The sequence below is a fragment of the Suricata suricatta genome, chromosome 14, assembly GCF_006229205.1.
Source record: "Suricata suricatta isolate VVHF042 chromosome 14, meerkat_22Aug2017_6uvM2_HiC, whole genome shotgun sequence".
NCBI lineage: Eukaryota > Metazoa > Chordata > Mammalia > Carnivora > Herpestidae > Suricata > Suricata suricatta.
In genome coordinates, this window is record NC_043713.1 from 51,413,425 (window position 1) to 51,430,605 (window position 17,181).

General features: G+C 44.0%; 1 protein-coding gene across 1 annotated transcript in view; it reads left to right on the forward strand.

Moving 5' to 3' along the window:
• The window catches only part of EMILIN2 (elastin microfibril interfacer 2), a 53,997-nt gene that overhangs the window by 11,224 nt on the left and 25,592 nt on the right, over positions 1-17,181 (forward strand). The window contains exon 5 of the mRNA XM_029921580.1: positions 14,403-14,578. Within this exon, the coding sequence (XP_029777440.1) occupies positions 14,403-14,578 (176 nt within the window). The remainder of the gene's footprint in view (positions 1-14,402; positions 14,579-17,181) is intronic.

Sequence of the window (17,181 nt, forward strand, 5' to 3'; positions counted from 1 at the left end):
CACCCCCCAAAGTTTCCTCACACCCCTTTGCAGTCCTTCCCTCTGGTTTTTCCCCCACACACTCCCCAGGCAACTACTGATCTGCTTTCCATCACCATGGATAAGTTAGCATTTGCTAGAGTTTCATGTAAATAGTCATACATGATGTACTCTTACGTTACCTTTTAGCCTTTGTACATTCCAGATTATTTTGAGGTACATTATGTTGTACTACTATCAATGTATCAGTTGATTACTTTGTATTGTTGAGTAGTAGTCCTTTGTATGTGTGTATCGCCATTTGTATATAGTTGTTTTGTAGCTGAGGACTTCCTTGTGGCAAAATGGTGTAGAAAATCACTTGTATTGATAGTAAGGTCACTTCTCTGATTTTTTCTGAAGACAAATTAGATAGTAAATATCTAACAGATGAGGGTACTAGTTAAAATTATAGTAGGGTAAGAAAAACACATTTTTCATTTATAGCCCTGGAAAATGTTGGAGTGAAGCCACATTAGCTTAAGCCATTTCAAATTGGCAGAAAACTCAACAGGGTTAAAGAAGACTTCTTTGGAGACTTGGTTACTCAGTTTCATAAATAAATATTTTTGTGAAAGATCTACGTCTGGCCTAGGACTAGGCCCTATGGGAAGCTAGCAAGGAACCCAACCTCTCTCTTGCCTTCCAGAAGTTCCCATCCAGTCAGTGAAATGAGACATAGATAGAAATAATTATAAAATAAAAGGTAGAAATGAGAATTGCGATACAGAAGTAGAAATAGCTGAGGATGTTCAGAGGTGGAAGGAATTATTTCCAGCCAGGAGGAATCTGAGAACCTGTTTGGAGGTGGTGACGTTGTAGCGGGGCTTTGGAAGATTGTTCCAGGTGCATATGTGCAGTCATGAGAGAACACCAGCAGAAATAAGTAAACATGGGTGGGGGTCTAGAGGTAGGAAATGAAGGGGCTTCTGCAGGCCTGACTTCTCCTGAGGGGAGGGAAGGCTCTGCTCAGCGCTGTTCTCCCTGACTGGTAGATGGTCACCTTCCTGCCAGTGTCTGTCACATCCTTTCCCTCTGTGTCTGTGTCTGAGTTTCCTCTTATACTGACACCACTCATTGGATTAGGGCCCAATGACGACCTCTGGAAAGACCCTATCTTTACGTAAGGTCACATTCTGAGGTGTACTGGGTGGGGATGAGTATTCTAACAAATCTTTTTGGGGATGACAACTCAACCCATAACAGCCAGTGTTGGGAGATTGGGCTTTATCATTTAGGCAAAGGGGAGTCATGGAAGGTTCTTGTTCTGGGACACCATCAGAAGTTTGCTTCCAAATGCTGGTCAGGCAATGTGTACAGATTAGAGGTGGGAGAAGGAGGGGTGTGGGCAAGGGGTGGTGGGAGTGGTGCTGTCTGGAGGCTGGGCACAGTCCCTGTGCAGTGTGGTGGGGGAAGCAGACCTGGCCATGCAGAGGATGAGAAGCAGTGACCCAGTCTAATGGCCAGGTGACCTCTCCTCTGTGTTTAACGTGCAATAGCACTGCATAGGAATGAGGGGATGCCAGGAGCTGTCACTGAGTGATCCATGTGGTCTGTTGTCAAGGGTATTGATAAAAAGGACCTGTTGTGAAGGAAGTCAAGATAGTTCAAGGACTACCATTTGAAGGTTATGGCCATGAGACAGCACCTCATTATTCATCACCTTTGGTCAGGCCAACTATAATTTATATGGGCCACTGAGACCATTTTTATGGAAGAAACCTATATTTTTAAATGGTTTTTTTTTCTAATTTATTTTTGAGAGAGAGAGCCCATGTGTGTGTGCATGGGTGGAGGAGGGGCACGGGGGGTGGGGTGGGGTGGGGGGAGACAGAGGATCCAAAATGGGTTCCACGTTGACAGCAGAGAGCCAGACATGGGGTTTGAACTCACGAGCCATGAGATCATGACCTGAGCCAAAGTCATATGCTTAACCTATTGAGCCACCCAAGGCACCCCAAGAAGGAACCCATATTTTTAGTCTTATTGCAAATATTTGCCGTATGGTAAATTTATATATCCCACATGCACACAACACACAGAGTATATGCATTTTATTTATAAATATTTATTTATTATGAGAGAGAGAGAGAAAGAGCATATATGAGGGGCAGAGAGAGAGAAAGAGAGAATCCCAAGAAGGCTCCACACCATCATCATGGAGCCTGACACAGGGCTCAAACCCTTGAACTGAGATCATGACCTGAGCAGAAACCAAGAGTTGGGTGTTTGAGCCACTCAGGTGCCCCCGTGGCTTTTGTTTTCAGAATGGGAATTGTGACACACATGTAATCTTGAAAATAATTGTAAATACTCAATGAAAATGCAGCAGCTTGCAGCTAAAATGAGGATTTGAAATGTGGTGGATTTGAGTTAAATCAATCAGGGTAGTGATATAATTTAGTTTCCTGAACTGGCAATCTCAATGTAACCTTTAAAATTTTTTGCCAAGATGTGAGTGTACGTTTACTATCTCTCTGATATAAGAGACAGCTTTCCTTCTTTAGGAGTTCATGTTATATGATTATAAATCAAAATTCACCTGATTTGCTGGCATGGGGCTTAGCACAAGTGACTCCATTTTGGGTCTTTATCTCTCTCTTTTTTTTAATACAACTATAAAAAATGGTTTGGTGTTACTGTGAAGTTACAGTGACAAAAGACAGAACTTCATTTTGAGAAAGTTAAATTCTAAAAACAGGGAAATATTTTAAAGATTAATTTTGTGGCTTTGAAAATATCATCCTTGCTTATATGTTTTGTTTGTAAAAACTGAAGCCAATTTCAGTGAAGGTGTTGGGTTATGGGCCCGCTTAGGCACCTGCTTATATTATTAGCAGGATGAGAGCCACTATTTAAACCATGTATTTCATTGTTTTACTTAAACTAAACAAAAACAATGATGCAATCTATGTAGTTTTTCTTAAAAACAATTGATTTCAAGGAAATGGAAGCTAGCCACCTATGCTTAAAACTAGTTCTTTGATGTCAGGGACCCCTGGGTGGCTTAGTCACTTAAGCGTCCAACTCTTGATTTCAGCTCAGGTCATGATCTCACAGTTCATGAGTTCAAGCCCGGCAGCAGGCTCCATGCTGACAGTATAGGTCCTGCTTAGGATTCTCTCTCTGCCCCTCCTCCACTCATACTCTCTCTCTCTCAAAATAAATTAACAAACTTAAAAAAAAATTAGTGTCATTTGCACCCCCTCTCACCTCAAGTCTATATATTGTCTCGCTCCCTTCTCAGTTTGTAAGAATTGTGGATGCCTAGAACAGACTGGGATAGTGTCCAAGGCGAACTATCCCATAGCCCACTGTGTGTGTGGGTTCTGTGTGTGGCTCGCTCAGAACCACATGGAACTGGCCAATGTACACCCTCCAGTCCCCGGAGAAAAATCCACTCCAACAAGCCTGTGTCAGCAATGCGGACTTTACTGGAGACTGAGGCCATACAAATTGTTAGAGGATGCCACGGTGATGCCACTCTTGAAAATCCACTGGCCAGCCTAAGTCATCTTGGAGAATAGCTCCCCTTTACTTCTGCCTCCTCTGGTGGCCTCCTACTCTGTCACCTCTACCCATTTGAAAGCAAATAAGCCGAATTCTTCTTTTTGCTCACCCACTACTTGTGATACCTTCAGATCTGGGCTGCCACAGCCCCTTCAAACGGAAAACCATGCTCTTTCTAAGCAGAGTGCAGGTGGATGAGAATGTCTCCACTTCCCTGTGTTAAGTATTGATTAAAAATCCCCAAAGGGGGTGCCTAAGTGGCTCAATTGGTTAAACATCTGACTTTGACTCAGGTCATGATTTCGCAGTTTGTGAGATTGAGCCCCATGTCTAGCTCTGTGCTGACAGCTCAGAGTCTGGAGCCTGCTTCAGATTCTGTGCCTCCCTCTCTCTCTGCCCCTCCACTGCTCACAGTCTGTCTCACTCTCTTGAAAGTAAATATTAAAAAAATATTTTAAACCCTAAAGTAATATTGGGTTATCCTGGACAATGTGAGAAATATGAAACTACACTCTTTTGGTACTTTTTCTCCCCAATGTCATAAATTAGAAAAGAAATACAAGTGTTCCTATGTTTTCAATTCCCAGATTATTTCTTTTATGGAGAATGAATTAGCCCAAAGGAAGAAGTGGTGTTGTTGAATCTGCTGAGACATTCCTCCTGTCTTGGGATTTTCTATGAATCTAAAGGACCTCACCAAGTCACAGGTGTGGCCTAAAGCTTGCCAGCATCCATGGTCTTCATCCAAAGGACCAAGATCCCTAAAGGGGAAGGTTGGATGTTACAAACCAAGTGCAAGGAAACACATGAAAAAGGATTTTGAAATGACTATGAGTTTCATAGGAGAATTTGCAGAAATGAGTTTTCCTCTTTAAAAAAAGAGGAAATAATCAAACTAGAGTTATTTGGTGCTTCTGAAAAGAAAGGTTTGAATCCCCGGACCATGGAAAGTTGTATCTGTGGTGAGCATCCTGCGCCAGGCTGAAGCCAGCAGATGTTCTCATGGCTCACACTGTGGGAAACCAGAGTGAGCGCGGGAGGAGTGTCCTGTGATTCTGGCCCCGGGAACCAGGAAACGTGATGTCACTTTGAGGAGGGAACAGTATAGAATTTATCTGGGGAAGCAGCCTGCAGCAGCAATGATGACCGTCCTGGAAAGAATCCTGTGGGGGAATGCAGGCTTTCATTAATGGTGGATTATGGAACCCTCCAGAAAGCTGGGAGAGTGAGCCTTCCCACGGTGGCCTGACTTTTGTAATGGACTTCCCAAAGTATGGAAATTAAAACTAAGAATGTAAACTCATAGGAGCACATGCATAAGCTGTATTTCACGGTGCTGGACACACCCTGCACTGTGGGATGTTGTCATTTATAGCAATGCAAGCCTTCTTGGAAGGAATGGAAGAATCACAGCTTCACTGGCTGCTGCGGCCGGCCAGGCCTCCCCTGAGCTGCTGTGGTGTTCCGGAATCCCCTTCCTTCAGCACTGCAGAGTCACTGTGTCCCCAGGGTGAAGGCGGTGATCATTGTAAAGACTTGGGTGGCTGTGGGAGGGACTGCATGTTACAGCTCTGTGTGAGCTGAGCAAACTGCTGAGGGGCAAAGAAGACTGTAGGTTTTGAAATCTAACTTGCCGCTCTAAGTACACGACAAATTAATTCAAGAGGAAACAAAATAAGTGGCATACGATCCTGGTGTCCCCAGCAAATAGAACCTTTGTACTGGGAAGCAGGCTCCTGTGTGTATGTTTTCATTCTGAACACATTGCTTTGGTCTAGGATCTGTTATTATTATTTTAAGTGTACAAAGCTATCTTGTAATCTGATTTCAATCAGGGCTCATCAATCTTTCAGTTTCATTGGGCACATTTTGTATTTCAGAACTATATTTGCCTGAGCATTCTGGCTTTTAACACTTAGATGGATTTACCTACAAAGTCAAGGAAAATACTCTCTATCTCTTTCCTTCCATTCTTTTCTTCATGCAGAGATCTAATTAAAAATGTGTCATGGAGCAGAAAAAGATACGGTGAAATTTGTGGTTTGTGTGTGTGATGTGCTTGAACCTGAAGAAGGCCCTTTGGTTCCTTCACTTTGTCCTGTGTTGGGGACTTCTTCATCCTGTGGAAAGTTAGCCTTGGAAGGGACCTGGGATGGGTAGAGTCATCCCCTCAGGTCGCAGAGATTGTCATGTAGATGTCCGTGGTTTCAAATGACCAAGGTTTGATTGTATGACAAAGTGGATTGAAATCAAATGGCAGGTGTGTCTCCTGCTGGTGCAGAACCACTTTTCCTTCAACACCATTCTGGAATCCCTTCCATTGACTGTATTTTCTGTTACTTCCATTAAAAGCAAATCTATTTATTCATTGATTGATAAAAAAAACAAACAATAACAAAAGTCAGAAAAAAAGACAAACCATTTGTCACAAGTAGTTTCTAGAAAAATTAGTTTATTGTCTTGTTAATCTCTAAATCAGAACATGAGACCAAACTCTGTAAAAGTGAATTACTATGAAAGAAGAAAGGAAATTTTGACACATACTACAACATGGATGAACCTTGAGGGTGAAGGAATTCAGAGCAGGCCACCCCAAACATGCCACTTTGGCATATTGATTATTTTGAGCTAAAGCAGTTGAGAAGCAGCAGAGCCCAGATGAGCCCTTTGTCTTCCCTTATTCTGTTTTAAATCAGGTTCCTAAGTTTCCTGCCTCTCCTATACCAGGATAAAGAGAATGACCCTAATGGCTCTAGATAGAAAGCTGGCACCAAGATACGTCTGCACATGCAAGCCTTCCTGACATCACCCTTACCTCCCATTAGTCTCCCCCGTAGATTTCCTAGTCACATTCCCTCACTTCATTGCCCCTGGAAGCCCAAGCCCCTTTTCCTTGGTCAAGTCACTTCATAATTTATCACCCTGTGTTAAAATGGTATATAGTCCCCTGAGTTCTTCTGTTTTTCACTTCTTTTCTGTGAAGCCTCATGCATGTAAAAAATATTAACATCAATAAAATTTGGGTGTCTTTTCTTCTGTGAATCTGTCTTTTGTCAGTTTAATTCACAGGACTCAGAACAAACCTAAGAGGGTAGAGGAAACGTGTTTTTTTTTTCTCCTACAAGGACATTATGCCCAAGTGAAATAAGTCAGTCATAAAAGGACAGATGCTGTATGATTCCACTTATATGAAGTCCCTGGAGAGGTCTAATTCAGAGACAGTAAGTGGAATAGTGGTTACAGGGGCCGGGGGTGGGGGGAAGGAAATGAGGAGGTAGTGTTTAATGGGTGCAGAGATGGGGGTGAGGGTTGTGCAACAATTTAAATGGACTTAATGCCACTGAACTATGCTCTTCAAAATGGTTAAGATGGTAATTTTCTTTTTTAGAGGCTGGGTTTGACTCAGTTACACCTTTGCCTGCCTCTCCACTCACCCCTACCCTGTGTCCACAGCAGACAGGGCTCATTCATCAGAACAGTCTTTCCCGGATGAGGACCAGGAACGCTTCTCCACGGCTCTCGCACTGCCCTCTCTACTTCATCCTGGCTTTCAACACTCTTCCTGGTTAGGATTTTCCTGAACTTAGGGGGAAAATATTCTTCTTCAGCCCACCTTTCCTCCTGGGTACCACCCTATTTCTCATTTCCCGCCACTGGCAAACTTGATGGAAGAGGTTTTTGGTCTGTGCCTCCTCTTGCTTGTTTCATTCTTCACTCTGACCCAGCGTCCTCTCTCACCATCGATCTGAGCGGCACTGGCTCAGTTCCCCAAGAGCCTCCTGGTCTTAAGAACAGTATCTCTCCGTCCTTCAGTGTTACTCAACCCTCTCAGCGAGCTGGAAATACGAACTCGTTTGCCTTCATGCCTTCCCCTTTCCTTATAAGCTATTGTGATTTTCCTTGTGTCTCTATAGCAGCATGTGCTGACATTTTCTACTTGCCCCCAGACCCATTTTCTCTCCTTCTCCCTCCTGATTTTGCTCTAGGAGTCTGATCTGGATGGATTATAACTTAATCCTTTCATTGTATTGATGAAACTGTGGCCCAGTTGTCTGTCGCTCAGGTAACTAATGAAAAGAGCTTTTGCTTTTAGTCTAGAGATACTTACAGTTGGTTGCTGTTTCCTGAATTATCTCACTAGTACGTCACTGGGTTCCCTCACCATCTGGCTTCCCATTGGTCTGGCCACTGTAAGGCACGTGCCCTCTCCTTCCAGGTGCAAGTGGGCTGTGACTGTTTCCTCTATGAAAGGCCACAGCTCCTGTCCAGCAGTCTTCCCCTAACGCTGTGGTTGTGGCCTCATCCACCCCTAGTCCCTTCAGACCCGGGGTTGGTGCATTTCTCCCATTCTTTTTTTTCTTATAAATTATTCAATTAATTTAAACTAAAAAAGAAAACAGTGCAACCATTTCTCCCACTTCTATCCCCTACCCCTGGCAACATCAGTCTGTTCTCTGTAACTGTAAGCTTGGTTTTTTAGTTACTTGTGGTTTTTTGGGGGTTTTTTTGATTCCACATATAAGTGAGATCATATGGTATTTGTCTTTGTGTGACTTATTTCATTTATTTTCTAAATTTTTATTATTTTTAATTTTTTAATGTTTATTTATGAGAGAGAGAGAGAGAGAGAGAGCAAGTGAGGGAGTGGCAGAATGAGACAGAGACAATGAATCCGAAGCAGGCTCTAGGCTCTGAGTTATCAGTAGCAAGCCTGACACAGGGCTCAAACCCATGAGTCATGTGATCATGACCTGAGCCAAAGTCTGATGCTTAACTGACTGAGCCACGCAGGTGCTCCTTAAATTTTTTTTTTAAGTTTATTTATTTATCTTGAGAGAGAGACACACACAGTGTGAGCGGGGGAGGGGCAGAGAGAGAGAGAGAGAAAGAGAGAGAGAGAGAAACCCAAGCAGGTTCTGCACTGCCAGCACAGAGCCTGATGTGAGGCTTGGACTCCCAGAACCCTGACATCATGACCTGAGCCTAAACTGAGTTGGGTGCTTAACCAACTGAGACATCTAGGCACCCTAACTTATTTCATTTAGCATAATACCCTCAAGCTTTATCTAAGTTGTCATAGATGTCTGGATTTCATTTTTTTTATGGATGAGTAATATTCCTGTGTGTGTGTGTGTACAACATCTTTATTCATCCATCCATGCATTCATTCAAGTGCTCATCCATGGATACTGCAGTTGCATCCTAATCTTGGCGATTGTGAATAATGCTGCAGTGCACATGGGGGTGCAGTTATCTTTTCCAGTTAGTGTTTCTCCAGATCAGTGTCCAGAAATAAGGTTGCTGGATCATATGGTAGTTTTATTTTTAATTTTTCAGGAACCTCCATACTGTTTCCATATTGGCCACTCCTGCTAACATCCCGAGTAATAGTGCCCCAGGTTCTCTTTTCTCCACATCATCACCAACACTTACTGTTTCTTGTCTTTCTTGATACCAGCCACTCTGACAGGTGTGAGGTGATGTCTCCTTATGGTTTTAATATGCATTTCCCTGATGAGTAGTGATGTGGACACCTTTTCACGAATGGCCAGTGTGTTGGCCATCTGGATGTCTTCTTTGGAAAAATGTCTCTTCAGATCCTCTGCCTATTTTTTAAACATATGTATCCATATATTTTGTTTTGAGTTGTATGCATTCTTTATGTATTTGGATATTAGTCCCTTATCAGATATATGATTTGCAAATATTCTCTCCCATTCAATAGGTTTTTATTATGACGATTTCCTTTGCTGTGCAGAAGCTTTTCAGTTCGATGTTTCCCATTTATTCATTTTATGTTATGGGTATTTTGCCCATATGTTATAAATATTTACCACATTTAAAAACATAAAGTCAGTGACCATGCCTGGATATGGACAACTTGGTGTAGTACCTGAGTGCCAGATAACTGAGTCTGCCCTGGATGTGCATCATGTAAACTCCATGCAATGACTTCTTGCTTGTATGTAGATGCTGACTTTGTCCCAGATCAGTGGGTATCTCTTCAGGCCTATGGTGCTCCCTACCAGAGAGAAGGAGGCACCTCTTCTTTCCAGCTTTCTTCTCCATGCAAACAGTCCATTCCAGTCAATACTGTGCAGGACCACTTGTACAATGAAGCAGACAGAATTGGCTCTGGGATTTTGGGGGCAAGGCAGTGTTTGGAAGAAAGAGAGGAATTTACTAGAAAGTCTGTTCTTGGGAAGAATCCCAGTCACTGGGACAGTGGGCTTTAGACGTGTGCACTTTTAGTGGCATGAATTAAATAAGAAGTTACAGGTAATACTGAATGCAGGGAAATGGGCCTTACCTTGTAGCACAGCTGTCAACATAATCCTTTGCCAGTGATGTGTGGTTAGTTCTGAAAAACCTTCCACAGACAACCGGAAGGGATGTAGGAGGAGAGAGAAGATGGGTGGGTGTGGGATAGGAATGAAGAGATGAACAGATGTGTGCCCATTGCCTTTCCCTTGACAGGCGCATGAATGTCTAGGCCAGCTCTGTCCCAGAGACCTCCCTTGATGATCAAGATGTTCATGCCAATACTGCATATGGCTACTGAGCACCTGATATGTGGCCAATGTGGCTGAGGAACTGAATGCTCAATCTTGTTTACTTTTAATCATTGTAGATTTAAATAGCCACACCTGATTAATGGCTCTCTAACTGGACAACACAACTCAAGGTCACCTTCTGGTGTGTGATTCTTGTCTAATTCATCATGATCCAAGGACTCTGGAGCTTGATTTCATTTGGGGAAGGCTCAAGAATTCACATCGGTTGAGGTTAGATCTGAGGACAACTCTGGGGCTTTTAATATGGGCATTGGATTCCCCCAAAGTATCAAAAGTAGATTTAGTATTATTCATTATTGTTTGATTAATGATTAATACCTCGTTTATTGAGCACCTACAATAGGACAGATGCCATGTTTAAAAATGGGGATGTTGTAGAGAATAAAACCAACAGGAATTCTTGCCGTCATGGTGCTTATGGTCTGTGAGAAGACAAACACTGAACAAGTGTGAACTGAAGCTTATTATGAAAGAATATGCTATCTATCACTAGGAAAGAGTCTTTACTGGGACTTGATGGATGTCAAATGGAGGCACAGTCATTTTGCTGTATTTTATTTTATTGGAGACATTCCAATCATATGGTTCCTGAACCCTGATTACACTTTTCCAGTCCTTTTCTTGCCACCTTCCTTCTCAGGAGAATCTTCTGGGTTGATCTAATGTCACACCTTAGACACAGTAGTTGAACTCATAAAAATGGTGAACTCTTTCTTGTTTCACCTCCTACCCCAAAAGGGTTTCAGAGGGACAGTGGGGGAGGAGAGTTGAGGAGTGCTGGCAGAGGTGGAGGCAGGCTTGGGCTGTGGGGCAGCATGCTGCCAACCCCCCAAGAGTGCCCAAGCCGGCTGTGGCCAGGGCTCCCTGGAGGGAGGGGGTTTTGTTACAGTCCCTGCCCAAGACTGGGATGGGGGCCAAGGCTGCAGCCTGAGTCAGCCTTCCAGCTCCAGCCCGGCACCGCCTGGACTTTGTCCCTTTGGTTGTCGTCCCTCAGCTGGGTGCAATCAGATAGCTGATTCAGTAAGTGTCCATGGGGCACCTCCTGTGCCCTTACAAGCCCTTGGGGTAACACTTAGGCTACTTTGGGTAGATTCACTTCCCCTGCCTGGTTGCCTCAGAGGCCCCCAGCAAAGGATGCCCTGAGTTTTGGACTATACTTCTCAACTCTGGCTGCACTTGACAGTTGCTTGGGGAGTTTTTGAAAGGTACACATGCCTGGACACCCCTGCCCCCGGGCCAGTTAAATTAGAGTTTTGAGCATAAAGACCTGGGCATTTTTTTAAAAGCTCTCTGGCCAGGATATTGTCTGCAGAGCACTGAGGGATGGGAGGAGGGTCTAGGGATCCTGCTATGTTCCTCCCATCCTCTGGAGGACCTCCTGGCTGGCTCTCACGAAGGCAGGAACCCCGTTTCTGCAGGAAAGATCCCAGTGGGGCTGCGGGGCTACACAGCCCTACCTCTTTTTCTCATATCCCAATTGAGGACCCACAGTCGCCTCTGGGATCCCTGTCCTTGTGCACGGAGCAGTCAGAACGTGAGCTTTCCCACGGCTGGAGGTGGCCGCCTGATCACTTCCAGCTGTCAACCACTGGCCAGGAAGGCCTCTTCCACACGCCAGACTTAAAACTCTGTTAGAAATGCTGTCAACCTGAACCCCATTGCCCCAAACCGGAAGCCCTACAGCAGGCCCCATTAGGCGGAGGGTGGGAGCGGGGAATGTGCGTGGGGCTGGAGAGGAAGGCAGGAACTCCAGGGAACTTTCCTAGCTTAGGAGCTGGTGCCAAATCATATCCACCTTTAAAGAAAATAATGAGGTGTGTTGGGAAGGCAGGCACTTTCTTACACTCGGCTCCATGGTTGGGGCTGAGGCCTCCGGGTGGGGAGCGCGTTGCAGAACTGGGTTTTGCTCTCCTGGTTCCTGCGCGGCCGCGTCCAAAAGGGTTTGCTGTGGGCTGTCATCTGCTGGCACGTGTACAAAACCCGAGAGCAAACACATTTTCACATTCAGTCTTAAATGCTCAGAGGAGCAAAGTTTTTCTGAGATTACACATTTTTGCAGCATTATGCTATCCTTGAGCATGCAAAACAATGAAGTGGAATTTTCTTTCTTCTTTTTTTTTAGTATATGTGCTGCTGAAGCAAACGCTTGCTTGCTTCCTTGCTTGCTTTTCTCTCTCTCTCTCTCTCTCTCTCTTTTTTTTTTTTTTATAGTTTCTAGGACCACACAGGGAATTCTTTCGGTAGGTTGGGTGCAAGGGGGCTGGGGGCTGATGTGGACCGTGTCACTTGTTCAGACAAGTGTTTGCTAAATGGGGGTGGCGGCTGTCCTTTGACACTGCTTACAGGGCCTTCTGGAACATCTCTGGGCAGGTGGAGTTCTTCAAATTTAAGTCACTCTCGAGTCTCTGGCTTCTGTGTGCTGGGAGAACCGTCTGGGGCACAGGGCGAACACTTGGGTTTAAATCCCAGCCCTGGCCCTGCCTGACCTTTGGAACTTGGACAGGTCACTTAACCTTTGTGAGCCTCTATTTTCCCATTTGTGAAAAGGGGGAACTCTATAAATAGTTAGGCCTCTATGGGGCGTGTGGTGGCAGTAAGAGGAAATGGAGAGCCTAGAAGGGAGGTCATGCCCCCACCCCCTTTCTGTTTCATTCATTTGGCTTTGTCTTCTGTTTTGAAAAAGTCTCCCTCTGAGGCCTCTCAAAATCTGTGTCCCCAGGCCCAACCACAGGCCATTTAAACCAGAATCTCTGAAGGTAAGAGCCAGGCATGTGCAGTTTTTCATTCATCCCTGGTGGTTCTGACATTCAGCTAAGGTTTCGAGCCACTGCCCTAGAAGGGCCGGTGAACCAGGGACAGAGACAGGTGTTGGGACACTAATGTTTGGGTCAGCACTGTCCCCAGGGCCCTCAGGGAATTCCAGAGGATCACCTTGGGTCCTGGAGATGGGAGAGTTCCTTACTACTGAGATTTTAGGTGCCATGATTTTGACCCTCAGGAAGGATGCCAAAAGCCCATTACATTTACTAGTTTGTAATTTTCTTGGGAATGTGACTTTGAACTCCACCCTCAGCAGGGCTGGTACCTGAGGTAAAGTCACCTGGCTGGCACCAGGTACCCCTGGGCCGCTAATGGCCCCCTGGGCAGCACACAGCCCTGGGGATGTGACAGAAAGCTGATTCCTTTCTGGGAATTGGCCCACGAGGAGAAGGACAGATGTAGTGCTGGTGTTCACAATGAAAAGAAAGTGAGTACATTCTAGAGAGCTGTGCTTCCGAGTTGGAAAGAGAAGTTGGGATAAGCTAAGGAGTGGCCCGCATCTGTGCTGTGAGCAGGGCAGCTGGGGCTGTTGGACCCCCGCATCCATCCTGAGTGTATGGGGGCTACTGGGCTGCCACCCCCTGGCCCAGGCCCAGCACTGGATCTGCAGGACTTTGCAGCTATTACAAGAATCTCGGTGTGATATTCACGTGTGGGGGGGATCATGCACTTGAAAAGGGATGCTAATTTCTGCCATTAGCTCTATGAATCAGGGTGTTTTTTTAAAAAAAGATCTGAACACAACTAGCATGAAGTACCCTCTCTGAAGGCTCACGGCCTGCTGCCTTTGCAGGAAAGAAGGTGCCAAGATGAATGCACAAATGCCATGGAGACAAAGGTGTCAGGGAGGTTTCTTTAAAATACAAAACAAATAGAGTACCTGGGTGGCTCAGGCGGTTGAGCATCCGACTTTGGTTCAGGTCACGGTCTCATGGCTCCTGAGTTCAAGCCCTGCTCTTTGGGCTCTGTGGTGACAGCTCAGAGCCTGGAGCCTGCTTCAAATTCTGTGTCTCCTTCCCTCTCTGCTCTTCCCCAAATTGTGTTCTCTCTCTCTTTCAAAACTAAATAAAAATTAAAAAAATAAATAAAATACAAAACAAATGACCCTGAGTTACCCAGAAAAAAAAATTTCCACAAAGCAGTGAATTTTAGAACAAAACTTTGTGTGCAAAACAAAAGCTCAGTTTTAGGAATTGTGCAGACAGGCTTTTCTAGGTGGTCTATCTTTCTGGCCTTTAGTAGGAGGGGAGCTGGGTGTAGGTGGGTCAAAGAGATGGAAGAGGGAAGCCAGTCTGATTTTGGCCGAACCCCAGGGCATCAGGGCTGGACTGAAGAGACCAGTGGTCCCCTCTGGGTCAGCTTGGAGAGGGCGGGCAGGGCCCCGAGTGACCTGGATCGTCTTCATTCGGGTACAAGTCAGGGAGGACCAGGGGCACTGGCAGTAGCCAGTAAGGAGAATGCCACCCCTTTCTTCGGCAGGTATCGTGTGAACTTCAGACCCAGATACGTCACCAAGTACAAGACAGTGACTCAGTTGGAATGGAGGTGCTGCCCTGGCTTTAGAGGGGGAGACTGCCAGGAAGGTCCCAGGGACCCTGTGAAGACTCCCCACCCCACACCTGCTCGGCCTCGAAACAGCATGAAAAAAGCCACAGGTAACTTCTTTGTGCTGTCCCACGCGTAGCCTCCTCTGATCTTTCCAGTGCTCTTGCAGACCATAGGATTTATGATTCACAATGTTGAGTTCTCCAGGGTCTTCCAGTAACATGCATGTATGCCTGCAGTAGACCGATGTGGCACACAAATTTATTTGCAGAAGCAGGAGCAATCACAATACAGATTTATTTTTTGCAAGTAAATTGCTTTGTTAGGGCTGGTTTTTGAAAGCAAAGGATTTAGCCATCAGTGTAGGGGGGAGGTTAATCTTACCAGACTAGGGTAGCGTGGGCACAGATGTGAAGAGATTCAGATGAAGCGATGCTTTGTTTTTACTTTTCACCTACAAGTTCCCATAGATATGAATTTGAAGGAACTAAATTGTTTTAAAAATAGGTGAATCAGGGGCACCTGGGTGGCTCAGTCAGTTAAACGTCTGACTTCAGATCAGGTCATGGTCCCGTGGTTCATGGGTTTTGGGTTTGAGCCCTGCATCAGGCTTTGTGTGACAGCTCAGAGCCTGTCGACTGCTTCGGATTCTGTGTCTCCTGCTCTCTCTGCCCCTCCCCCACTCACACTCTGTCTCTCTCAAAAAATGAATAAACATTAAAAAAAATAAGTGAATCAGAACCATCCTCATTCTGTTTGGGGTGAGATATTTGCAAAGCTAAGCCCTAAGTTCGAGGTATCCAGTGAAGTTGTTCTTAAATTTGTGAATTTTCTTTGAAGTAGCACAAATTCAGTGAATAAGAAAGCAATGATAATTTTCACCTTTTGCTTTTAATTATAATATTAAGAGGATGACTTTTATGACTAAAATTTTTTTCTTTTCTTTTTTTAATTTTTTTAAATGTTTGTTTATATTTGAGAGACAGAGACAACACAAGCTGGGGAGGGGCAGACAGAGAGGGAAACACAGAATTGGAAACAGGCTCCAGGCTCTGAGCTGTCAGCACAGAGCCCGACATGGGGCTCAAACCCACAAATCCTGAGATTATGACCTGAGCTGAAGTAGGACACTTAACCGACTGAGCCACCTATGCACCCCAAAATTTTTTATCCGTTTATTTTACATCACTTTATCTTTCCTCTTTTTTAAGTTGAATGAGAATAAATGTAACCTAGGTTTTCTCATGAATTTGAACCTTAAGTCATCTTTAAATGTTTATATTTTTCCATGAAGTATTGTCAATTTTGAAACTTGTAGTGTTTCCCCATATTGTCTGTAAAATAGATTTTAAAATAATTTGTATGACAAAATATATATATCAATTATAGAATGTTTATAAAGTATAGGGAAATATTTGGTTACACATAATCTTACCACCATATGATAACTACTAACATTTTGTTATCACACATTACTCTCCTTCCTATATCCTATACTATTAAGGAAAATTCATTTATTCATCCCACAGATGTTTATGGAGCTTCCATATCTGGCAGGCTTTATACTAAATACTTGGGAAAAGTGAAAAACAAGGCAGACAGTCCCTGAACTTAGGAAAGGCAAACATCAGACATGTAATTATAGTACGTCCTGATAGATGCTATGATGGGTTCACATGAAGGAGATATGTTGGATCATAATAGTTTACTTTCATTTTGTTTTTATTTTATAGAAGTTTAAGCCTGTATGTAGTTTTCTGAGTTTAATAGCTTTAAAGGGACCATTAAGAAAGCAGTGACCCCCCTCCTACTCCCCCACTTTCCCTTCCCAGAGGTAATTACTTTAAACTCTTTAGCTGGTCTTTTGGAATTTACCTCCATATCTATTTTTTAAGTTTATTAATATTATTTTATTTTACTAGGGAGAGAGTGTGGAAGGGCAGAGAGAGGGAGAGAGAGATCCCAAGCAGGCTCTGCACTGCCAGCACAGAACCCGAGGCAGGGCTCAAATCCACAAACTGTGAAATCATGAGCTGAGCCAAGAGCCAGAGTCAGGGACTTAACCTACTGAGCCACCCAAGCTCCCCAAACTCCATATCTATTGACTTCTCATTTTGGGGAAGGTGAAAATAGGACTCCTTTTTGTCTGCTTTCCAACAAATGGCTCCTATATCCTCATTCTTTCCATATAGTTTATACCAGGTTTTAAATTTATTTAATACTTATTATTTACACGGTAGTACATATGTAGATAATATTTACAGCTGAGCCATGTAGTATGCTATGAATCTGTTGCCTTTCCTATACAGCTTTTTGGTTTCTTTAGAGTTAGTGGTCGTTTTATATTTTCCTTTGCTTCTTTTTTTTATGTCTTTGTCCCTGTTTTAACCCAGACTTTCCTCAGGGTGATTATTTAGATCTCATTATGTTCAGACACAGAAGTTTCACCTTCCTGAAGCAATCTCTTCTAGATATTTCTCAATTGCCCCACCAAGACTGGTCATCCTCTTTTCCTTGTTCACAGCTGCCAGCCTGTGGTCTTGTTTCTCTCCCACTGATTCTGTTTCCTGCACTCCCTGATTGTTCTCAATGTCCTCTTGTTTTGGTGGAGCACATTCTCCAATAGTTTTATGAGAAGATTGTATGGAAGGTACACTTTCTAATATTTATAGTCTGAAAATATTTTTATTCTACTTAAGAATTCTAGATTGGA